The sequence below is a fragment of the Naegleria gruberi genome (assembly GCF_000004985.1).
Source record: "Naegleria gruberi genomic scaffold NAEGRscaffold_3, whole genome shotgun sequence".
In the NCBI taxonomy this organism is placed as follows: domain Eukaryota; phylum Heterolobosea; class Eutetramitea; order Acrasida; family Naegleriidae; genus Naegleria; species Naegleria gruberi.
The window spans coordinates 582,342-605,151 of record NW_003163324.1 but is presented as its reverse complement, the minus strand read 5'-3'; the positions used below and the strand labels follow the sequence as shown (position 1 = coordinate 605,151).

Sequence of the window (22,810 nt, the reverse complement as noted above, 5' to 3'; positions counted from 1 at the left end):
TTTTTGTTGTTGTTTGCTTCGATGACAGAACTTTCCAACAAAAAAATGTCCAAAGACACAGCAAAGAATAAACCTCCCTCTAAAACAACAAGTAAAAAGACCGCAACAAGCCCAACCACCAAGCAACAACAGAAAATTACTTCCAGTCCACAATCAACAGCTTCTTCCAGTAACCCAGAAACTGAAGATGAGAAAAGTAAACAAAAAGTGTCTGATAAACGCGAACAAGTAAAAAAAGCACTTCAAAATCTTGGAACAGACAAACCCTACTTCAGAGAAGCTATACTGTTGTCATTATTGACTGATCCAAGAAGTAAAGGTAAACAGTTGGAAGTCGTTATTGCTAATGTTTTACTCTATTCACCAAATTTGAAAACATTTTTGGCTCTCTTGCCGTTGTTGAACCTTGATAAGTGCCAAGGTGCTGCAACAATATTAGGGCAGTTGGAACAGAAGAGTCCATTAACGGTTAACAAGAAATTATTTTACTTAAATACTCTTAGTGAACAGCCAACCCAAACAGATAACTATATCACTGTTGATGATTTAATTGATCCCACCAAATGGGAGGTCGAATTTAGAATAATTGTTCCTTTAGACGACTCTACCGGTCCTGGACCTGATATTATAGTGCAATACCAGCAATTTTTGATATTCATTAGTTGTAAATATTCATCATTAGGCAAGATTACAAAATCCACAATGGACAAAGCAAGATACTCTGTAAAACCGGAAAATTTTTTTGGTAAACGTGTCAACAATGAGGAGGGACGTTTTAATGGTTGGAAAAAGAGCCTTGAAAATCATACAAAAACAAACGGTTATGTGCGAGGCTTAATATCATGGCCGTTATCGGTACCAACTACTGTTGAGGCCAATGAAGTAGTAATTACTAAAGAAGCTATGATGAACGTAGTTCCAAAACCAATTCGGGATAATATTATGAAAAATATTTGAGTTTAGGTGTAATTGATAAATTTTGTTTAACAATTTTACAAATAAACTTCTCAAAAGATTTGCAAGTAAAAATAATTGAAGATTAAAAAAAATGCCAAACAATCACAGAAGAAAGAACGTTGGTGCTGCCGGAAGAGCAAACGCACTGAAGAAAAAGACAACAACTCCGCAACCCTCATCATCTGTGCAATCAGGACCAATGACTATTGATTCAATTATTGAAAATGTGATGGAAATGAAGGAAAAATTCCAATTGGAAGAATGTAGAACCATATTGGATAAGGGAATTAGAAAATTCTCAACATCACCAAGGCTTTTTGAATTGTTATTCTTGATGGGAGAAATTTATCTTGAAATGGGAGACCCAACCAATTCACAACACTTTTTAAAACAAGCTGTTCATGGTATGTTTTTATTATATATAATATTAATTATTTGTTGATCCGAATAAATAGTTAATCCACACCATTATCCTTCCATCATGTATTTGGGTCAAATTTCTGGAGGAAAGGAAAGTGCTCAATACTTTAATAATGGACTCGGAATCATTCAAGAAATTATCAGAACAAATAATAGCAACGACGAAATTAAACAATTATACATACAAGGATTGTGTTCACTTTGTGAATTGTACATGACAGATTTGTGTTTTGAAGAAAATGCCGAACAAGAATGTGAAAAGTGTGTTACTATGGCCAAGGAATTTTATAATAACGTGCCACTCAATAATTGGGATATTAATCTTTTACAAACAATTGCTCACTTGAATATGTGTCAATGTAAACCAGAAGAAGGAAAGAGTATTATGCAAATTGTTGCTCAAAAAGTTATTGATGAAGGAAATAGATTGAAGGAATCTACAAATTCAACATATTCTGATTTAGTTATGGGATATGATTTCAAATTATCAACTGCTAAAAATCTTATTGAATTACAATTACATCAAGAAGCTAAAACTATACTGGAACAATTGAAGGACCAATTTGATGAAGTCGTAGATTTGTGGTATTTATTGGGTATTTGTATTGATTCTTTAGGACAAACAGATATTGCTGTTAAATATCTTGAAAAGGCCTTAAATATTGGTAAGAAAGTTAAAGAAGATGGCATGTTTTTGAAGGAAATTCAAGAAGATTTGAATAACATGAAGCAAAAATTAGGAGGTGTTATTCCAGACGACATTATTGATGAAAATGATGATGAATGGGAAGATGCTGTCGAAGATTTTATTGATGAAGATGAAGAAATGAATGGATAAATACATATTCCAAACACAATATAAACAATAGTCCACTGTCAATTAGCATCTATTGTTTTGCCATTCTATTCATTGTATTTCCACTTATTACTTGCCAACAACCAGTTTAACATTACAAAAAAATGTCTCAACAACAAAACCTCCCTGATTTTCTTCCACTACTCGTTCCGATGAATAGTGATTTTACACAATATCACGGATTTATCAACTTGAACAATTGTTGTGAGGTTTCTTGTCAAATTAAATTTAAAAAAGAAGGTGCAGATTTAAAAACAATGGAAATTCTAGGATCTCCACCACTACAAGAATTACTTTCTAAAAAACCAAATGTAGGAGGACAAACCTATCAACAAATTTTAATGAATAGAATGGCAAAACATGATAAAAAGCCAATTCCTAATATATTGATGGAAATGAAAAATTCATTAGAACAAATTCAAGGTGTAAATAATAATCGAGAGGAAACTGTAAAGAGTGAAATATCTGGAAACTTCTATCAACAATTTATGAAACAAATAGATGAAATTGGATGGGATAAAGTTGCTGATTTGAAGGTGGACTTGTCAGTGGTAACTTTGTCAGTTGTAGATAAAAAGAGGCGAGACCATTTTGTGGAAGTGAAAACCTCAAATATGGAAATGACAACAGCAGAAATACCACCCGAATGTCAATCAATAATTGATCAAGATTTGTTAAATATTGTAAATAGCTCACAAGATATGGATACTTCTAATGATTTTCAACAGAAGGATTTGTTGTCATCTAAATTAACACTTTCAATCATTTATGAAAAATATAAGGAAATGATTGAGAAGATTAGTGACTTTTTTGATGTTATTGAGGATTTTGATACCAATGTTCGAGTTTTAGAACCTGAGAAACCAACACGAGCTCACACCATGAGACGTATTGTCATTGGTAACCATTGCTCAATGCAAATAGTTATTGATCCATTCAAACCTAGAGAAAAACCAAAAGATATCAAACTTTTGGGATCTGATTCAATTATTTCACCCCTAAAGTTCAACCTCAATAACAATAGAAACAAGTGGAATATGAACAAACTATTACGAGAGAATTTGGAAACACTTATGGATATCGAATTTCCAAAACCTTCAACCGACCCAACCACAGAACAAGATGAATTCTCTGAAAATTGTGGTGTCTGCTACTCTTATCGTCTCAACATGAAAATCCCAGATAAGGTCTGTGATAATGTCAAGTGTGGTATGCCATTCCATTCTGAGTGTCTCATTGAATGGTTGAGATCAATTCCAGGCACTCATCAATCCTTTGATACAGTCTTTGGTAGTTGTCCTTATTGTTCCTCAACTCTTTCAGTTTCCACCTCAAAATAATACATTTCCCCCATTACCAAATTAAACACAATCTACAATGTGACATAATTCAGAAGCAAAGGAATATCCAACACCAGATTAATGAATCCTCACCGAAATCACATTCCCTAATTACTTATTTTGGCGGGAATTGAAATCTGTATGCTTCATCCCAAATAACGCATCACAAATTTAAAAATAAATTATTTAAAGTTTAAAAAAATGGTGTCCAAGCAAAACAACGGCGGCGCTGCTGTTGGTTCTTCTGGTGTTGTTGGCAATGCTTCGCCAGCATCTTCCAGCCAATCAACAACAACTCTGAAGAAGAATCAAAGCTCTGGACAACAACAAACACCAAACAACAACAACAATAATTCTGCTTGGAGTAACAAGACCAAGCCTTCTCCTTCTAGTAATAATACTATGGATAATAATCAAAAGAGAAACAATGCTAATAACAACAATAAGGGATCAGTCCCAAACAACAATCAACAACCAAATCAACATCAAAATAAGAACGGATCAAATGTTAATACAAACCCACCTCGTGTAAAGAATACTCACAATACTACTCATAGTGAGAACAATGAACAATACAAACACAAGTCTGAAATCAACAGAAAGAGAATGTTCTTCCTCTTTTTGAATTTCGTTGGACATGTAGTTGAAATTGTCAATGTTTCTGGAGAAGTTTATGAAGGTATTTTCCACACTGCTAAAGCCGATTCCTTAAATGATGATTTTGTTTTTGTTTTGACACTTGCTAAATTAATTGGAGGAAGTGGTACTCAAACTATTCATGAAACAATGACCTTCAAATCAAAGGATGTTCAACAAATTTATGCTAAGAATATTACCTTTAATGCTAAAAAGGCATTTACATCATTCAAAACTGATACTGAAATTTCTAATAGACAACAAACAGAAAAGGAATTAATTAAATGGCAACCTGAAGAAAATGAAGCTGAACTTATTTCACTTGAAGAGGGTACTTATGCTCCAAGACAATGGGATCAATTTTCTGAAAACTTGAATAAGTTTGGTGTTAAATCTACTTATGAGGAACATTTATATACTACAAATCTTGACAGAAATTCTGATTTCTACAAAACTCATGCTGCTAAAGCTAGTAGAATTGCTGAAGAAATTGAAAAGAGTGCTCCATCTCTTAATAGTATTCACATTTTGGAAGAAAGAGGTTTATTGGAACAAACTGATATTTCAGAAGAAGACTTGTACAGTTCTGTTATTCGTGATCCAAAGGGTGCATCAGCTTTCAAAAAGCAACCAAAGAAGAATATTCCAAAGACTACTCAACCATTGGCAACAAATGCTACTCAACCATCAACTCCTGGAAAATATGTACCTCCACACAAGCAACCAAAGGGTCATCCTACTTCTCAACCAATTGTAAAGCAAACTCAAGAAGCAGAAGCTGTTCTTGATAAGGAACCTATCAAGATTAAGCCTCTCTCACCTATTATTGAAGGTATCAAGGGATCAATTGGTAAAAGCCGTTCTGTGAGTCAAGTAGTTCTTCCAGAAAAGTCTCTCATTGAGAAATCTCAAAGTATTCCAATTGAAACCCCAAAACCAAAGAATGTTACCAATTTGTTAGTAGATACAACTAGACCTGGTAGAAGTAATTCATTTACTATTGGATCAGCTCCACTTCCACAAAAGATTGAAGAACATAAGAACATTAGAGCTCAACTCACTAAACCAGTTACTGTTAGTCCAAAATTGGGAAGTGGTACTATGAGTCCAACTCTTCCTTCTTCTCCACTTGGATTCCCTAAGGCAACAAGTCCTTCTACTCCAAATCCAATCAAGGAAAGTATTATGTCATTGCACTTACATCCTTTCGTACCAAAGGTAACACCAGAAGTTGTTGAACATTTTATGGAATACAAGAAGAAGTCCAGTGACTTGAATAGAAATAGAGAAAAGGAAACATCATCATTCAAGGAATTCAGTTCTCTCCTCTCTTCCAAGATTAAGGACGCTCCAGAATCAACAACCACTTCTGCTGCCACTAAACCAACAACTGAAACCAAGCCAGCCACAGAAACTAAGAAAGAACAACCAAAAGAAGAAGAAAAGCCAAAACCAAAGTCAACACTTAATCCTAATGCTAAAGCTTTCGTTTTTAATCCAAAGACTCCTGCATTCGTTCCAAAGATTACCACACCAACACCTCCAACTAGTACAACCACACCTCCAACAAACCCTCAAATGCCACAAGTCACTCAACCTCCACAAATGGTTCCTCCAGGTGTAGGAGTTGGATTCTATCCTACACCTCCTATTGTTGGATATCCACCTGCAGTTGGTACACCATTTGTCTATACTCCTCAATTCCCTCCAACAAACCCATCTTACAATAATAATTTCAGAACAGTTTCTTGGGCTGGAAAGATAGAAGATATTCAAATTCGTAATCACTTTTTCAAGGTTAGTCTAGATCAATTCGAAAAGTCTGTTGGTCCTACTTGGTTGGATGATGAAGAAATTGAGCAAAGAAAGAGCTTTAAGGATGCAGATGCTACTTCTATTACATCTGTTGATATTGATTCCCAAACTGCTATTCATCCACAAACTAATCCGCAACCTTTCCCTTATCATTATTATCCACAACCTGGAATGATGGTTCCTCCACCTTTCGCTACTCCAGTTGTTACCGCATACAGTGGCTACTTCCCACCACCAGTCAATCCAATTCCAAGAGAGCAATAATTTTTACTTTAGAATAAATTAATTTACTGTTTTTTTTGAATTTAGTGGTATAATTTAAACACAATGTCAGAATATCCATTCTCAGCATCAACAAGATCCAAAAGGTGTCTTCTGAATAAATATTCAGACGACATGTAAATGTTTGGCATAATTGTGTTAGATGAATCAATAGTTGTTATGTAAAAGAAGGTATGCTGGAAACCAGGTGCGGCAGCAAACATTTCACCAGGTTTCAATATTGATGGATCCAACAATACTTTGTGTGGAGATTTAACCAATTGATAAACTTCTCCAATACCAGATTGACCACATGAATTAAATCCCATTGAATACATATTACTATCTGTGCAATTTAGGAATAGTGTCTTTATGCCAAGATAAATGTTTGTAATGCTAACACCTGGAGGCAAACCAAAACTAATCAACCCCACAGAGTTATCATTCGTAACGTCTGTGACAGAAGTAAAAGAAAAACCAGCACCATAAAATCTATTAAGGGAAGTTCTGTACAGCTCAAAGTAATCAGAATCAAATACATCCTGTACTATTTCATCTTTCTTGAGCGGTAGTGTTAGTCGAGCAAATACTTTTTCTCTCTGTCTGAAAATATGCCCCTTTTCTTTTTGAATTAATTGTGATTCAGAAATACTTGTAAATCAATAACATACTTGTTAATATAATTAATCTCTTTTTGGTTCCTGCTATTTTCTCAATAATGTCAGTTGTAAACAATTCAGTTTTCAATTTGTAAAGTGCATTATTCTTGGTAAAGCACTTTTTAACATATTTGGGATCAAATACACGATGATTAGCAATGAAAATTCTGGAATTTCTCGTTAGGAATGCACTCCAAGAACCCTCTTGAAACATATCCTGTCCAATTAAAACCTGTTTAAAAGGTAATTTAAACAAACTTCGACGAGTATTAAAAACATCCAATGGAACAATCCTATGGAAATGAAAATCATTATCAATACCCATCTCATAACTCATATTATACCCAATTCCATACAATTCTCCTCTGTCGTTCTCGAAAATATTTGTCGAATATCCCAAAACACAATTTACAATCACCATGCCTGATAATTCTCTAATAAGGGTTGGTTTTACAGCAAAACTTGCACCTCCAATTCCAAGTTGATGTTGTAAATTACTACCAATTGCATAAGCTCTTCCATTCTCATCAATAAATACTGAATGATTATATCCAGAAAAAACTCTTTCATTAATTCGAGTTTTAACAATTGCAAAGAAACCTACTTGACAACTCTAAATCCCTGAAATGCTCCCTCATCAATCGGAAGTGGTTTTTCATATATTTTACTTCCATTATTTTCTGTTTCCTTTAAGGAATCATCTAAGGCAAGTGCATTAGATTTGTTGGACCTTTGGAAAGTACATTATATTCAACAATTCACACCATTCTATCCATATTCAATAACTACATACCCACAAGAAAATACAGTACTTGTACGAACAGTGCTCGAAGAATTAGCACTGGAGAAAACGTGTTGAGCCATTTTTTAGAACTTTTTGTCTTCCAATTTGGGATATCTCTGTCTTGGGTCGGTTAGGAGGGAGAGGTAATGCTTGGCTTCGTGAAGGATTGAAGTGTCATAAAGTTCAATCTGGGTGACTAGTGTAAAATCGTGGAGAGCTGGAGAATTGAGGCCCAATTTGTAGTAGACAATAGCTCTATAAAAGTGGGCATATGAATTGTTTGGATAGAGTTCAATAGCTGTTGAGAAATCATCAATGGCCTTGTCGTAGAAATGGCACTCTTCTAAATAGAATTTACCTCTTTTCATGTAAGAGTTTGGATCTTGAGGTGAAATTTCTATTAACTCATTCAATTTTACATTCTTTTCCATTAATTTTTCAACATCTTCCTTACTCAATGTTTCCTTTTCAATTAGTTCATTAATTGGTTTTCTTACATTGAATGAAAATATCTCCAATCCTCTTTCATTCAGGTCCTTGTTGAGCTCCTCCATGAAATTATTATCAATGTTTGTGAATTTCTCCACAACTTTCTCAATTAATTCTTCCATTTCCTTTCGATCTAAGATTTTCTTTTCATCTTTATCCAATAACCTTTCAGATATTTCCAAAAATCCTTTCCGATTCTTTTCATAATCCACAATACTAACTTTCATTCTCTCAATCGGAAATTCTCTTTCATTCCAATCAAACTTTATTAATCCACCAATATTTTTATTATTAATATTGTTACTATTAGAAACACATACTTTCAATAGAGGTTGATCCAATTTAATAATTCGTGATGATTGAAAGGGCCAAACAATTCCCCTCCTACTAACAATTATTTTACCATCCCTAATTCTCTTCCGAATTAAATATTCTGCCTCTGAATTACAAACTCTGAATCGGGATATTATTAGAGAAGCCATCACAGAGGAGCTGACTATTATTGCACCCAATTTGAATCCAAAAGAAGGTTGTGGTTTAGTAGCATCACTTTGATTCATTTTTTTGTAAGAAAACTAATGTTTACAATAAACTGTTTATTGCAAGAAACATTTACATGAAATTTAAGTGAATTAGGAATCTAATTTCTTTTGAAAAAGAAGAGAAAGTTAGCATAAAATCCACCAGTATCGAATTGGGGTGCATAAATTGTTTCTGTTGCAGAAATATCGTCAATTTCTGTTATTGCTTCCTGTTTAGAACCAACATTAGCTTGGTAGAATATTTTGTAAGCTAGTTTAATTTCCTCATTGGCGAGATCGTTTTGAAAGGTGAGATCCCACCAAAAAGCTGAGCTCCTGGAAGCACATGAAACATCTATACGAACCTTACCATCAAATAAATGAAAATCCTTAACAATTGGTTAAAATTGTTAATAACTATTATATAAAATTTCTCACTTACCTCACCTGAGTCTTCTTCTGCTCCCATAGAAATATAAACAGTATCAGCACAACGATAGTGTTTGCGTTTGCATGGATTTTCTTTTGGCTGTTTCAATTCCAATAATTTGAACATTGTTGGGTCAATGTTCTCAGATTGGTTTGGTAATAAGTATTTGGATTCCTTTCTCATTTTTTTGATGCATTCTGAAAATGGTTGCAGCATTTCTTTTGTAATCACAACCCCTTTGTTATTTTGTGTTAAATGACGTTGTAAAAGGTTAACTTTGATAAATAGAGGAACCAATTGTTGTTGGCAAATATATGAGATTAGTTCATTCGAATATCCTTTCACTTCTTCGCCGTAATTATTTTTAAATCGATTAGTTAATTTGAAAATTAGATCAACAATCTCATGCTCAGTCAACTCTCCTTTCAATGAGTACTTGATTGGGAAATATTTAAGTGAAAATTGAATTCCATCAAGTATCTTTGTGATAAGAGAGGGAATATCCAAATATTTGGCCATGTCAATAATTCTTTTCAAGGTTGAAGTACCCATATAACAATTAAAATCATCACAATACAAATATCGGAAAATGATTTCAAAATCTTTTTTTTTCAAAGGTTCTCCCTCTGTTGAAATAGAGCCTTCAACACTTGTCAAATCAATATTGAATTTATCATCAACTTTTCCCAATTTCCACTGTTCATTCGAATCAATCATGGTTCTAAATAAGCCACTTCTCTTGACTGCAAATTCATGAACATTAAAATCTTTAAACGAAGTCTTTACAATAACATTCGGAGGAACAATAATAGTGTTATTATTATTATTATTTGCTCCTTCTTCATTCTCTCCATTACAACTATCATACAAACTCGATAAGTGATCATAAAGATTCATCTCTTGTGGTTCTCTTGCTTCCTCAAGATCCTTGTCTTGATCAATTGTGCGGCTTCTCTTGCCCATTTTTTTTTCTTGTTTTTATTTGAAAATCATCTTTACAATTTCCATAAAATTATTTCTCACTTGCCCATTCATTTTTTTTGTTCAGGATCCAAAAATTAGAAGAATCATCTACGGTAAGTTTGGCGCCAAAACAAAGATTGTCTTTTTCGAAAAATCAAGTCGTTATTCAATAAAAAAATGAGTAAGGAAGAATTGCCGTTAGATATTGAGGACAGCTATTATCAACATCAGCCAATTTTACAAGACTTTTCATATTTTGGATATTATCCACCAAAACATATAGTAGATGCTCAACAAGCAGTCAAATCAAAATTGATAAGGTCTGCCAAGAAAGAGGCAGCTGCATCTTCATCAGGAAAAAGTACTCTCCGATATAAAAAGTTGCAAGAACAAGCTAAAAAGACAAAGGAAACTATAAAGAATGAACGAGAGAATGATATAATGCACATGTTGAGAATTTTGAAAGGGCCTGATACAGAGAAGGATGATCCAATATCATTTGAGGAAATTAGAAATCTTCCAATCGACAATGAACCACCAACATCATCAAGATCCTCAAGGTCCGAATCATCAATAACCTATGTATCAAAACAACAATCGCCTGTAAAAACAACAAGATTTGAAGATCCAAAACTGTTCAGCTTGACTGACAGAGAAGATTTGCTCCCACCAAAGCAAAAACTGCTTGTTCTGGAGAGTAAAATTACCAGACTCAAGGAGCTGAATAAGCATCAAGCTGTTGTAGATTTGAGGACCATGGCCATTGCCCTAACAAAACTCTTGTATGGTGGTCAATCAGTTCGATTAGCTGAGCATTATTTAGATATTGGTGACAGCTACACAAAAATCAAAGCATACGAACAAGCAAGTAGTTATCTGAAAAAGGGACTAATGCTACTCACGCAAATAATATCAAACCAATCATTCCCCAAGTTGATTAATGAAGGAGCTCCAGAAGTTCTTGATATTGAGTTGGAATATCAGGATGCAAGAAAATTGCTCCCTCACGTATTGCTTCAGTGTGGAAAGTGTTATATAGATCAGGGCTTAATGAAAGAGGCTTATGGATGTCTAAAGGAAGCCAAACGTCAAGTGGATGCTCTCGAGGAAGATGAAAGAGATGTTACAATTACCTTTGATATTTCACTCCAGTTATCTTACCTGTACACCAGAATGCAAAGATATGATGTCTCCTTAGCCCACCTTATTCAGGCGTGGGAATCAAAATTGAATATGAGTGGCACATCTACGCATCCAGATATTGCCAAAGTTTTCAGAGAAATGGCCTATGTACATATTAAAAACGGAACAACTAACGAAGCTATTGAAAACTTCCAAAAGGCAAAGAAAGTTTATGAAGATCTAGGAACAGGAGTTGATTTATTGAATGCAGCCGTAACCTCCTACACTATAGCTGGTCTCTACAGAGAGTCTCAAAATTTGAACAAATCCATCGAGTTTTACCAGGATGCTTCCAAAGGAGTGGAATCTTACTATGGCCCATATCACAAAAAAACAATTAGAGTTTTCGAGAAATTTGCTAGCTCTGTACTTGAAGATGCTCAAGCTAGAGACAATGACAGGGAGGGATTAACCAGAGCAATCCTGATCTACAAGGAATTGCAAAAGAGAAAAACCAAACTCCATGGATCAGACTCCCAAGAGGTAGCAGTCACACTTGAGACCTTAGGTGATATTGAATATGCCATGGAATCGTATGCTAACGCCTTACTGTATTATGAAAAAGCTTGGCTGTTATGTGAAGAGATATTGGGTAGTTCATCTTACAACACTATAAGTTTGAATGAAAAGAGAACCAGAACAAAACAAGTTGCTAAACAACAAGAAGAGGAAGACTTGAGATTGTAAACTAGCAATAATATCTTAATAATTTATTTCTTAAGCTTTCTTTCAAAAACGCAAATCATTTCACAATGTTCAGTGTGAGGGAACATGTCAACAGCAATAGCCTTAACAGGTTTGAATGCACCATAACTGGCTCTAACTGTTGATGTTGGTCCGCAAAGTCTAATAGCATTTTCAACCAATGTCTTTGGATTACATGAAACATAAATTAATTTTTCAATTGTTGGAGATCTCAAAATTGATTCAAGAACCTTCTTGTGAAGACCTGATCTTGGAGGATCTACAACAGCTACACATTCAACATTAGATGAATTCAAGTTATGTTCAACCATCTTGGTTGTAATTGTATCTTCAGCCTTTCCACAAACAAAAGTAATATTTTGAATATTGTTCAATTGAGCATTCTTCCTGGCATCATTTACAGAGCTTTCAACCATTTCAATACCAATAACTCTGCTGACAGAGCTAGCCATTGTAGAACCAATAGTACCTGTACCACTGCAAACATCCAATAAAACACGTTCCTTATTAGACTCCTTATCCATAGATTCTAATGTCCATTCCTTGACCTTTGAATATAAAACCTCAACACCTTTAGTGTTAACTTGGAAGAAGCTCATTGGAGAAATATTAAACTTCAATCCCAAAACTTCCTCAACAATAGTTTGTTCTCCATAGAGCAAATCCAAAGGAGCATCAGTTGGAGCAGCATTGCTGACGCCTGTATGTTGTTGCAAGAATAATCCCTTAACGTTAATAGAAAGATCTGATGATTCGTTCTTATCGAATGATTTAAAGTGAGAGATGAGATTAGTTTTGATTGTTTGCATAGCTTCTTCAGAAATTTCAGTTGGATTAATTTGAACAATGATGAGCATTTCTCCATTTCTATTTTCTCTGACTTTCATCAATCTCCACAATCCAGTATGGGTTTTTTGAGCATAACACTACAATTAATGTAATTATTAAATAGTTCACAAAACAACATACCTTGTATGTATCGTGATGTTGTTCAATAAATTTTTGTAAAACCAAAACAGCTCTCTTCATACTATCAGAAACAATTTTGACATCTTTTGGACTTTCGGCATTGAAAATTCCTTGAGAAAATAAACCTTGTCTAAATCCAACAGTTGGTTTATCTTCAGAATTGTATCCACAAGTAAATTCACAATTATTTCTATATCCTTCAGTTTGTGGTGATGACAAAATACCACACCAAGTCAAATGAACATCCTTCAATTTTTCATCTTCTGGTTGAATAGTATAGTATTCTGGGAGTTCTGCTGTACCATAACTCTTCTTAATTTCAGAAAACATTTCTCTCATACAATCCAATGTTTCACCTTCCTTCTTGACCAATTGTTCTTCATAGGTCAAACTATTAAAATCCGATACGTAAATTCACATAAAAACCACAATCAACAATACTTACTGGGCCAAAGGAGTCACAGCTTCAATAACATTGCTTGGTTTCTCCTTCTTGACTTTCTTGTTTTTTTTATTTCTATTGTTGTGATGATTGAATTTTCTCTTGTTTTGTTGTTGTTGTTCTTCTGGCATTTTTTTGTTCAAATTATTTGATGTTGCCATTGATGACGATGAAGAATTGTTGTTGTTGGTGGATGATACTCTAGCTCCTTCTTCTTCTTGCATCATGAGGGAATGAGAGAATAATGTATTATTATTGATGATGGAAAAGGAACGGGAAGTAGCATTTTGATGTTGCACTCCATTATTAACAATTAAAGAAGGATTGAATTTTAATTGATTCAAACTTGTTGTTATGGTTGTTGGTTTGATGAATTTGCCTCTGTAGAAGAATTGTTGAGCAATAATTTTGGAGGCTTGATTTAAAGGTTTCATTGTATTTTTTAATAAAATTCAATGAGTATTGGAAATTAAAGATATGAATTGATTTCCTCATGAGGACATTAAGATTACTATCATGATATTGCAATGATGATTTAAATTTCAAATTGTTTTATTTGAATTTTCTTAAATATTCGAGAGCACATTCGAAAGGGTTGCTCCGAGTAAGAGAGTTTGAATTCATTTCCAAAAGTTAGTCACTTATTCATAGCGACTGATTGGTCACATTTGCTTAATCCTTTTCAATAGTTGTCTTTGAATTGAGAGAATCAATATTTGATTTTTCTTGTGCATGAATTATTGGAAAATTTTCATTTCTTATCCTTGTAATGTATTCTCTAGAAAGTGAAAGAAGAGAATGGTTATCATCGGAATCTTCTTGACGATTCAAAAGTGCTTGACTGTTAGTTTCCATCTTTTTCTGATTCAAATATTGTTGCCATATTGATTGTTTCTCCTCTTCACTAACATTATTCAAAGACGCTTGTTGTTGTGATTCTTCATGATTGTTCTTTTAGTAATGTAAATTCCAGCAGAAAGTCCGAGTACGAAACCAAACATGCCCATTTTGATTGTTGTATTATTATTGAATTATAAATGTTAAATGATTGCTTTTTAACCTCAGTGTTTTATACTGCTAGTCGGTTGTTGTGTTTTTTTCTTATTGTACTTCTTCACAAAGGAGAGAAAGCTTTTATTGTGGAATTGTTGAGGATGAAATTTTGATTGGGTTTGTTATCGGAATAGGCTTCTCGGTTTTGGCGTCATCTGGATGATTAATATCGCAACAATCTACGCGTGCATATTATCGATTTCAAATTGATTGAGAGTACTCTGCCAAGGATAGCCAAAATGATAAAATTGTCTAATCCAAATGTAATAAGTTTAAAAAATTGAAAATATTGTTGAAGAAGAATATATTATTGACAAATGTATTATTAGAAAACAAGCATCAAATAAAAAATGTCATCAAGACCAACATTTAATGCAGCAAAAGCAACCGAGACACAAGGTGGTTATAAACGTTATGTTCCATCACATACACAATCTGTATATTTAATGCCTTCCCACACAGTCTTAAAAACAAGACAGATCGGGCAAGGAAATGAGGAAGAAATTAAACATAAAGATTTAAAGAAGGAATTACAAGAACGAGAACAATTAGTACAAAAAAAGAAGAATAATCAATCATCAACAATAATACCAGCAATAGAGGAAGAAAAAAATAAGGATATAATTGAAGAAATTGTAGAGGAAGAAACAGAGGAATTTACAAAAGTTCCAAAATCAAACTATGATGATTCTGATGATGATTTAAATACATCTTCTGATTCCGACTCTGATGGTGACTCTGATAATGATGAACTAATTAAGGAATTGGAAAGAGTAAAAAGAGCAAAAGAGGAGAAGGAAAGACTTGCAACACAAGAACGAGCATTGACTAGTAATCCATTATTAAAACCAATAAGTAGTAAGAAGGATGATGATGATGAGGATTCATTTACTGTAAAGAGAAAGTGGACTGATAGTACCATATTTAAGAACCAAGCTAATGACTCTAATCAACAAAAGAAAAAGAGATTTATCAATGATACCACTAGAAATGATAATCACAAACAATTTATGTATGAATATATGAAGTAATTTATTGTTGTTGTTGTTGTTTCACTTCATTCTTGAATTGTTGTGGATTGACTTCATTGGTCATTGTGGTCAAAACTGTGGCCAATTTGCTTGACCAAACAGAAACAAGAGTTTCAACATTCTTCCAATCTTGCTTGTGAGCAGCACCTCGGCAATTAATAGCTTGAACAGTAATGGATTGTTCAAGTTGATTCATCTTACATTCAATTAAATTTCTTCCCATCATATCACAAACAAAAAGTTCAACTTCACCACTTGGTGCCAACTTTTCAATATCGGAATATTTAAGTTCAATATCCTTCTTAGAGGTGAGGATTTTAACAGAGCAAGAAACGAGGAATTTCAAGACCTTCAAGTCAGAAACAAATTGAGAAATGACAGATTCTGTTTGTTCATATTGTGAGATTTTTTGCTTTAAAGTTTCTGGAACAGCTTCATCAGCTTGGTCAAGATAGCTCAAAACAGCTCCAAAAAGTTCTGGTTCGAATTCTTTCAATTCTTCAGCAGATTTTTCGAATGGATTTCTAATAAAGAGATTAATTAATTCCTTCTTATCGCTTTCTTCAGCTCCAGACTTCAATGATTTAATAATCAAATCAAAAGCTTCATTTCTAAAAAGTGTCACTAAAAAAGTTCAAAATTATTTCTACATACATCTTTGAAAGTTTAACACAGAGCTTTGACAAATCAATCAAAATAGCTTGCTTATCCTTCTTAGAAGAGATACTCCATTCAGTGAAAGCAGATTCAATATTGTCAACGATTGCAGAAATATTGAGAGAGGTGGCAACTTCTTCATGTTGAATCATGAATTGAATAATATTAATAAATAATTTAGTCTTTTGTTGGCCATTAGTAATCAAGTTGAAAACAGAGGCGAGTTGTTTGATGATATCGTGACTAGTGTTGTCTTTGGCAGATTTAATCTTGGCAATCAAAGTATCCAAATTATCATCAGAAACCAAAGTGCCCAACAATACTAAAAGAGTATCTCTATCAGATTTATCGGTTGTTTCTTCGAAAAGTTTAAGACCAGTGTTGAATTGTTCACTATATCCGAATAAATTATTATTTTAATCAAACTAAAAAACGTACGTCTTGTTACCCTTCAAACCCAAAGTTTCCAAAGCAGAATCACTCAAAATAACAAAAGATGAAGTAGATGATGAAGTGCTAGTGGTAGTAGCAGCTGTTGTTGTAGCCTTTGTTGGGGCAGTGGTGTTTGTTGAAGTCTTCTTGGTCATTTTTTAGTTCAAAAAATTCAATTTTAAAATATTTTAAAATTTTGTTATATTATTAATTACTCTGTGCTATTTATGCTTCTATGGTACTGTACAATCCAAGATTTACTTTTATCATTAAACATGTTGGCTAGCTTCCTGAATATTGCAATATTCATTAAACATAAAAGTCTTGATTTGCTTCACTCTTTAGACTTGATGAGAGAAGAAAATTTAAAAGCTTGGAAAGTATGGATAAGAATAGAACAACAAACAAAAATAAATTTAAAAAAATTGTATAACACCAAACACATCATACAACTAGAAAAATGGGAGACACAGTTATTGGATTGAAAGGAAAGGATTTCACCTTGTTGGCAGCTGATACAACAGCTTCATTCTCGATCATTTTGATGAAGGATACTGAGGACAAAATAACAGCTGTACCAAATCAAAATATTCTTATTGCTGCTCAAGGAGAACAAGGAGATCGTGTTCAATTTGTCGAATTCATCACAAAGAATTTGAACTTGTACCGTTTAAGAAATGATACAAACTTGTCAGTGAAAGCTAGTGCACACTTTGTGAGACAAGAATTAGCTAAAGCCCTTCGTAGTGGTCCATATCAAACCAATATTATGGTCGGAGGTGTTGATGATATTGAAGGTGAGTTGAGATCAATATTTTAATATTTACCATTGGATAATTAGGAGCTAAACCTGAATTATATTATATCGATTATCTTTCAAGTATGCAAGAAGTTAAATATGGAGCTCATGGCTACGGATCTTACTTTACATTGTCAATTCTTGACAAGCATTACAAGGACGGAATGAATCTTAATGAAGCATTGATTGTTTTAAGAATGTGTGTTGCTGAAATTCAAAAGAGACTTTTATTGAACACACCATCATTTATTGTAAAAGTTGTAGATAAGTATGGTAGCAGAGAAGTTGACTTGTTCTCAGATCAAACACTTCCAGCTGATGCCATGCAAGAATAATTCAACATGTTAAATAGGATTAAATTTGTACACAATTACCAATCTCAATAATACGAGAAACACCCTCAATACTTTTCTTCCACTTTCAATAAAAAACCTTGTATAAACTCATTCACAAAATCCATATTCATTACAGCAGTGCTAGTAATGCAAATTCGTCCGTTTCAATCCAACATTCATTAAGGTAAGTGTCCAAAACTATCCGTTATAAAACATACAGAAAAAAATGCCCAATTTCTATGCTTCTACAAACAGTACACCTCAGCATCTACCTCAATCACTTTTCTCTCAATTTCACCACCAGCAACAGCATCGTCAACAACAACCAATGCCTCAACAATCCTCGACATATGCATCACAACAACAGCATCAACAGCAAAATATGGAATCATCAATGAGAAGAACCTCCGAACAAACCTTCCCTCAACACTATCCATCATCATCTTCTGCCTCTTCAATGTTTCGTAATCAATTATCGACTATTGGAGTTTCCATATCACATGCCCAACCTTCCTCAATAATTCATTCACAACAAACAGAACATGACAGAAATGACCGTTACAGAAATTCCAAGTCTGCAAACTTTATTACTACTACCACTAGAAATGCAACCTTTCAAAATGCAATTGATCCACTTGGAGGGACAGCAATAGGAGAGATTGGAAAATCCAAATCAGCAACCCCAGGACGATTTGAAGCAAAAGGATCACTTATTCTATCCAACAGCTCGAGTAATCACAGTAATACTAATTCAGAAACAAGTGTGCTGGTTCATGAAAATGAAAAGTTTGGAGATGATTTCCATGAAATTGATGAAGGATTCTTGTATTTGCATCCAAGTTGGCCAGTTTATGTTTACACTGAGAGGGGAGAAGTGTTTATGAGAGGTAAGTTTTTTTTCAATATATTTTGGAAGGAAGATAATTGGAGTAGTGTTGTGTATTAAGGTCAATACTAAGGAAATAGTTGTATTTGATCCATTCTCAAAACGTGTCTTTCAACAAGGAAACTTTGTGGATTTGAAAAAGATTTCGTTCGATACCAATGAGGAACATGACATTAATACAAATTTCAGACTTTTCAGAATTCAATTTAATAAGTTGGATACAGTAAGTTGTTAAAACTCTTGGATTGTTAATATTATTAAAATTATCTTAATAGTTAATATTTCTAAGTAAGGACAGAAATGAAATAATCAATTGTCTATTATACTATGCAAAAGAGTTTAGAGAACATTATGATGAGGAGATTAACTTTGAAAAGAATCCGAATGCAATTACATTTACGCCTGATATTAATGTTTCTCTTCATCATTTCCAAGTTTTTGGCATTGATAAGAGAGGTAGATTTTTCCCACATACTTTATCACTCTATTCGAATCATTTGAGGCACGTTGATTCAGAGACAAAAGAGCCATTCTCAACACATGCATATTCTGATATAGAGGGTGATGTTGAGATTGATCCAGACATGCCCACAAAGTTGACAATACGGTACAGGGACGATAATCCATACTCATTCTTGGTTTCTGATAAGGATAGAAGTGAGGTCCTTGTATTGCTGCAAGGAAGATCTTTCATTTATAGACCTCCACATTCTCACGTTCAAATATTTGACGGTGTAGAGTTGAATACATCTCTTGGTGAATTGAATCCAACGAGTGATTTCCCTCAAAAAATAGCAAAGAATGTTTCTGAAGTGGGTGTGATATTGGCAGAACCAGAGCCAATTAAGAATCAATCAGGTTTTTATCAAAAACCAGAAGAGGAAATCACAGAGAGAAACAAGATAAATCTTGATGTGTTACAAAAGGGACTCAGAATGTTTATGCACGTACCAAAGAAACTTGTTTTGAGAGGGAAGAAAACCACTGCAAAGCAAAGAGTTATTAGAATGTTTTTTGACAAGCTCTTGAATAAGGTGGTAATTCAATGGGGAGAGAGTAGTGATAAACTCAATCACAGAGCCTTTGTTGAAAGTATTGAGGAAGGAAAATCAACAGTTATTGAGAGCTCTAAAATTAGTAATTTCCAATCATCCAATTTTTCATTTGCAATTAATGTTGAATGTAAGGAGAAATCAGCAACAGTTGGTGGAAGATTGTTCTTGGTTGCCAATGGAACTATTGAATATCATCATGTTATTGATGGAGCAAAATTGCTCATAGAACAAAAGATTCAAAGAGGTTTAAAAAAGAACTAGTAGGATTATTTCATTTCATCTAATTGGAACTTCTCCTTGAAATTTGACTTTTCTCGAATAATTGATATCGTAGTCTTGGCATAAATATAGTCTAACCTAAGAGATGGCGAAACATAGGGTATTGGACTATTCAACCGAGAAATATGATTGAAGAGAACAATAATGTCTCTAATCAGATAAATTCTTTCACTTTCGTTAGAAAAATCTTCTAATAAAGCAATGTTTTCTAGCTCTTTTCTGAGCAGAAGAATCATGGCGTCAAACACAATATTATTGTTGTTGTGCTTTTCTTTCAACAAAGATATTCCATCAGGGCATAGGAACGCTAAATAGTGGAATAGTCTTAAAATCATTCTTCTACACTGTAACATTTCTTCTGTAGTTCCTACTTCAACATTCAAGAATGCTGAAACTCTAGTAAGAATATTATTACTCTGCAATGATGATCTGATGGTTTCTGATTTTACGAGAATTGTAAGGACTTCTAAGGATTTTTGAATCAGTTCAACATTATTATTTGAGAAAATGGTTTTGATAGTGATTGGTTGTTTCATCAAACTATTTTCAATCAAATTATTAAATTTCGCCAGGGCTGATTCAGGAGACCATATGGCAAGAGTTTTAACAATGTCCAATATCGTACAAAGAATATCTACCTGCCTTTGATTGAAATAATCTGGAAGACCAGCGAAATAGCCTAATAAATCTGAAAGAAGATCTGTTTCAGATACTTCATTACGAATTAATGGAACCTCTTCAGGGTTAAATAATATAGAATCCATATTAGAATCGAATATATAATCGGGTTGGTATGCTACATCATTTAAATAGTTATGTAGATACTTTCTCTTTTCTCTAAGCTTGCCTTTAACAGAACTTTTCTTTCCATCTGGAATGATAATGGTTGTGCTAGAGAATAAAGGGTGTTGGGCATAGCCATTTTCTTGGATAGTCTTTTTTCTCTTTAGTTCTGTAATGCTTTCTGAGAACGATTCAATAAAAGCAATTCTAAACATTTCACTTTCTAATACTAATTTTAAAATGGTTTCCAGTGTGCATGTGAATAATTCAATGTCTTGCTCTTCTTTAGCTTGTTTAAGATAGGAATTCAAAATTGGCAGAAGTGAATACATTTTAGATTGATCATTTGAAATAGTTCTGTGAGCCTTCCATAATTTACCCGAAAGTGGTTCATTAATTAGCTCATCTGTATCCATTGGATCCATTGGATTGATATCGCTGTTTCCCTTATATACTAATAGTTTGTAAAGGGCTTTGTGAAGATCAGGATCTTTTTGGAGATCTGCTATATTCTTATTTTTCCATTTAACTCTTTTTTTAGATATCTTCTTTGGTGCTGTTTCGGGTATAAGTGGAATAATCTTCTCATCTGTTTTATCAATCTTTTCCTCAGTTGGGACTTCTGTTTCAGTCTCCTTTTTTTGAGAATTTTGTGAGGCTTCCTCGGTTGACTTATCATCTTTCGTTTTCTCATCATCGATATCATCCAATACAGCAAGTAAAAAGTCATCATCCTCATCAAGCATTCCACTATTTTCCTGTTGATTTTCTTCCATCTTGGATTGTACTGCAAGTAGCTGTTCCTCAATTTCTTTTTTGGCACTCACTAATTCCTCATTTTCCAATTTTTTCTTATTAAGATTTCCTCTAAGTAATTCAATTTCTGCTTTTAATTTTTCAATTTCCTCATTTTCTTTTTGTGAATCTGATAAATTGGTAGAAGATTGCAATCTAGAAACTTGTTCCTGAGGTTTATAATTATTTGGTATTACAAATCTAGCATGAGATGTTGTTTGTGGTGGTTTGTTAAAACTATTGTTATTATTCGAAATGAAAGAATTATTAGAATTGGAAGTAAATGGAAATAGAGTAGATGTATTAGTCGAAGAAGAAGATGGATTAGGCTTTGAGGTTGTTTGTACAGGTGTGGTTGGTGTTTGAGTAGATCTGTTGGGTGTGGAAAATTGAGTTGAAGGAGGACTTAGGCAGCTCACCAAATGCAAAGGCTGCTTTTTTCCAGACTTTGGGGTGGAAAGTCCAGAGTGTGGAATATTATTAATTCGTTTTTGTGTGTTTGTGGGTGTTGAATATTGAGGTCTTTGAAATTGTTGATTTTTTGGTGGAATGAACTGCTGGCGTTCAACATTTAGAGTTGTAGCTGTCCCAGTCCCAGTAGGCCTAGTACTAGATGAAGCATTCGATGGAGCTGGGTTGGGCCTGTGAAACACAGGTGGAACAAATGTAGAAGCACCAGATGTTCCGTTATTAGAATTGCCTTGTTGATTGGAGGTATTTATCATTGGTGGCACAGGATTTCCGAATGTTGGCCTTGCATAGGTTGTACCATTTCCATTCATTGTATTTCTATTATTCTGATTGTTATTATTGCTATTATTTGCATAATATATTGTTCCACTACTATTATTCGTTCCGCTATTACTAGTAGTGGTAAAATTTGTAGTTGTAGAAGTATTCATGATGCTTCCCGAAGAATTATTGTTGATTATTGTAGAGTTTCGGGTCAAACTACTTCTACCATTATTTCCACTGTTAGTCGTTATTGGTCGTTTCATTCTTATTTAAATCTAGATTGTTTGTAGTAATGTATATTGATGATCATATCAAATTAATGATTTGATGATCCGAATAATAAACACAAAATTGGAAGGAATTTAAAAATCAATTAATTGAATCGACAAAAAATTCCTTTCTTTTGTGGATTTGTTGCTATTTTTTCTTTGAGATTTATTTGATAAAAATTCCATCACAACTCTGCACTCTTTCTATGGCAATGTAATATGTGCTTTATGATGACAATGAGAAAACAAGATACACAAATTAATACTAAGAG

General features: G+C 33.6%; 12 protein-coding genes across 12 annotated transcripts; 8 read left to right on the top strand and 4 right to left on the bottom strand.

Moving 5' to 3' along the window:
* Window positions 1-21: 21 nt before the first annotated feature.
* On the top strand, window positions 22-957 carry NAEGRDRAFT_45758 (uncharacterized protein; the record flags this gene model as incomplete). Its single annotated transcript, XM_002682474.1, has 1 exon — window positions 22-957. One exon carries the CDS (start codon window positions 22-24, stop codon window positions 955-957), a length of 936 nt encoding a protein of 311 aa, XP_002682520.1.
* Window positions 958-1,064: 107 nt separating this feature from the next.
* Window positions 1,065-2,255, top strand: NAEGRDRAFT_56737 (uncharacterized protein). Its single transcript, XM_002682473.1, has 2 exons — window positions 1,065-1,361; window positions 1,413-2,255. Exons 1-2 carry the CDS (start codon window positions 1,157-1,159, stop codon window positions 2,213-2,215), a joined length of 1,008 nt encoding a protein of 335 aa, XP_002682519.1. The 5' UTR covers window positions 1,065-1,156; the 3' UTR covers window positions 2,216-2,255.
* Window positions 2,256-2,934: 679 nt separating this feature from the next.
* On the top strand, window positions 2,935-3,573 carry NAEGRDRAFT_29885 (uncharacterized protein; the record flags this gene model as incomplete). Its single annotated transcript, XM_002682472.1, has 1 exon — window positions 2,935-3,573. One exon carries the CDS (start codon window positions 2,935-2,937, stop codon window positions 3,571-3,573), a length of 639 nt encoding a protein of 212 aa, XP_002682518.1.
* Window positions 3,574-3,774: 201 nt separating this feature from the next.
* On the top strand, window positions 3,775-6,326 carry NAEGRDRAFT_78066 (Poly(A)-binding protein binding protein; the record flags this gene model as incomplete). Its single annotated transcript, XM_002682471.1, has 1 exon — window positions 3,775-6,326. One exon carries the CDS (start codon window positions 3,775-3,777, stop codon window positions 6,286-6,288), a length of 2,514 nt encoding a protein of 837 aa, XP_002682517.1. The 3' UTR covers window positions 6,289-6,326.
* A 1,485-nt stretch (window positions 6,327-7,811) lies between these two features.
* NAEGRDRAFT_45754 (uncharacterized protein) lies at window positions 7,812-10,131 on the bottom strand (the record flags this gene model as incomplete). Its single annotated transcript, XM_002682260.1, has 2 exons — window positions 7,812-8,792; window positions 9,181-10,131. The coding sequence occupies 2 exons, from the start codon at window positions 10,129-10,131 to the stop codon at window positions 7,812-7,814; spliced, it is 1,932 nt and encodes a 643-aa protein (XP_002682306.1).
* Window positions 10,132-10,308: 177 nt separating this feature from the next.
* Window positions 10,309-12,000, top strand: NAEGRDRAFT_62385 (uncharacterized protein; the record flags this gene model as incomplete). The annotated part of the gene is made up of 1 exon (XM_002682470.1): window positions 10,309-12,000. The coding sequence occupies one exon, from the start codon at window positions 10,309-10,311 to the stop codon at window positions 11,998-12,000; it is 1,692 nt and encodes a 563-aa protein (XP_002682516.1).
* On the bottom strand, window positions 11,997-13,864 carry NAEGRDRAFT_78065 (S-adenosylmethionine-dependent methyltransferase). The gene is made up of 3 exons (XM_002682259.1): window positions 13,433-13,864; window positions 12,988-13,378; window positions 11,997-12,944 (listed from the first exon to the last, which is right to left on the bottom strand). Exons 1-3 carry the CDS (start codon window positions 13,861-13,863, stop codon window positions 12,024-12,026), a joined length of 1,743 nt encoding a protein of 580 aa, XP_002682305.1. The 5' UTR covers window position 13,864; the 3' UTR covers window positions 11,997-12,023.
* A 968-nt stretch (window positions 13,865-14,832) lies between these two features.
* Window positions 14,833-15,521, top strand: NAEGRDRAFT_56734 (Cwf15/Cwc15 cell cycle control protein; the record flags this gene model as incomplete). Its single annotated transcript, XM_002682469.1, has 1 exon — window positions 14,833-15,521. The coding sequence occupies one exon, from the start codon at window positions 14,833-14,835 to the stop codon at window positions 15,511-15,513; it is 681 nt and encodes a 226-aa protein (XP_002682515.1). The 3' UTR covers window positions 15,514-15,521.
* Window positions 15,497-16,757, bottom strand: NAEGRDRAFT_78064 (uncharacterized protein; the record flags this gene model as incomplete). The annotated part of the gene is made up of 3 exons (XM_002682258.1): window positions 15,497-16,124; window positions 16,168-16,563; window positions 16,609-16,757. 3 exons carry the CDS (start codon window positions 16,755-16,757, stop codon window positions 15,515-15,517), a joined length of 1,155 nt encoding a protein of 384 aa, XP_002682304.1. The 3' UTR covers window positions 15,497-15,514.
* Window positions 16,758-17,062: 305 nt separating this feature from the next.
* NAEGRDRAFT_35037 (20S proteasome, A and B subunits) lies at window positions 17,063-17,840 on the top strand (the record flags this gene model as incomplete). The annotated part of the gene is made up of 2 exons (XM_002682468.1): window positions 17,063-17,399; window positions 17,444-17,840. 2 exons carry the CDS (start codon window positions 17,063-17,065, stop codon window positions 17,734-17,736), a joined length of 630 nt encoding a protein of 209 aa, XP_002682514.1. The 3' UTR covers window positions 17,737-17,840.
* Window positions 17,841-17,962: 122 nt separating this feature from the next.
* On the top strand, window positions 17,963-19,938 carry NAEGRDRAFT_62381 (uncharacterized protein; the record flags this gene model as incomplete). The annotated part of the gene is made up of 3 exons (XM_002682467.1): window positions 17,963-18,623; window positions 18,670-18,845; window positions 18,898-19,938. The coding sequence occupies 3 exons, from the start codon at window positions 17,963-17,965 to the stop codon at window positions 19,936-19,938; spliced, it is 1,878 nt and encodes a 625-aa protein (XP_002682513.1).
* A 5-nt stretch (window positions 19,939-19,943) lies between these two features.
* On the bottom strand, window positions 19,944-22,532 carry NAEGRDRAFT_45749 (uncharacterized protein; the record flags this gene model as incomplete). Its single annotated transcript, XM_002682257.1, has 1 exon — window positions 19,944-22,532. The coding sequence occupies one exon, from the start codon at window positions 22,530-22,532 to the stop codon at window positions 19,944-19,946; it is 2,589 nt and encodes an 862-aa protein (XP_002682303.1).
* Between the last annotated feature and the right edge of the window lie 278 nt (window positions 22,533-22,810).

Bases quoted from the DNA above. Each gene is read 5' to 3' on its own strand.
- NAEGRDRAFT_56737 (XM_002682473.1), top strand. From the start codon at position 1,157: ATGACTATTGATTCAATTATTGAAAATGTGATGGAAATGAAGGAAAAA. The intron at 1,362-1,412 runs GTATGTTTTTAT...CCGAATAAATAG, and splicing joins TTTAAAACAAGCTGTTCATG to TTAATCCACACCATTATCCT.
- NAEGRDRAFT_78065 (XM_002682259.1), bottom strand. From the start codon at position 13,863: ATGAAACCTTTAAATCAAGCCTCCAAAATTATTGCTCAACAATTCTTC. The intron at 13,379-13,432 runs GTAAGTATTGTT...GGATTTTAATAG, and splicing joins GCTGTGACTCCTTTGGCCCA to TTTGACCTATGAAGAACAAT. The intron at 12,945-12,987 runs GTATGTTGTTTT...CATTAATTGTAG, and splicing joins AACATCACGATACATACAAG to TGTTATGCTCAAAAAACCCA.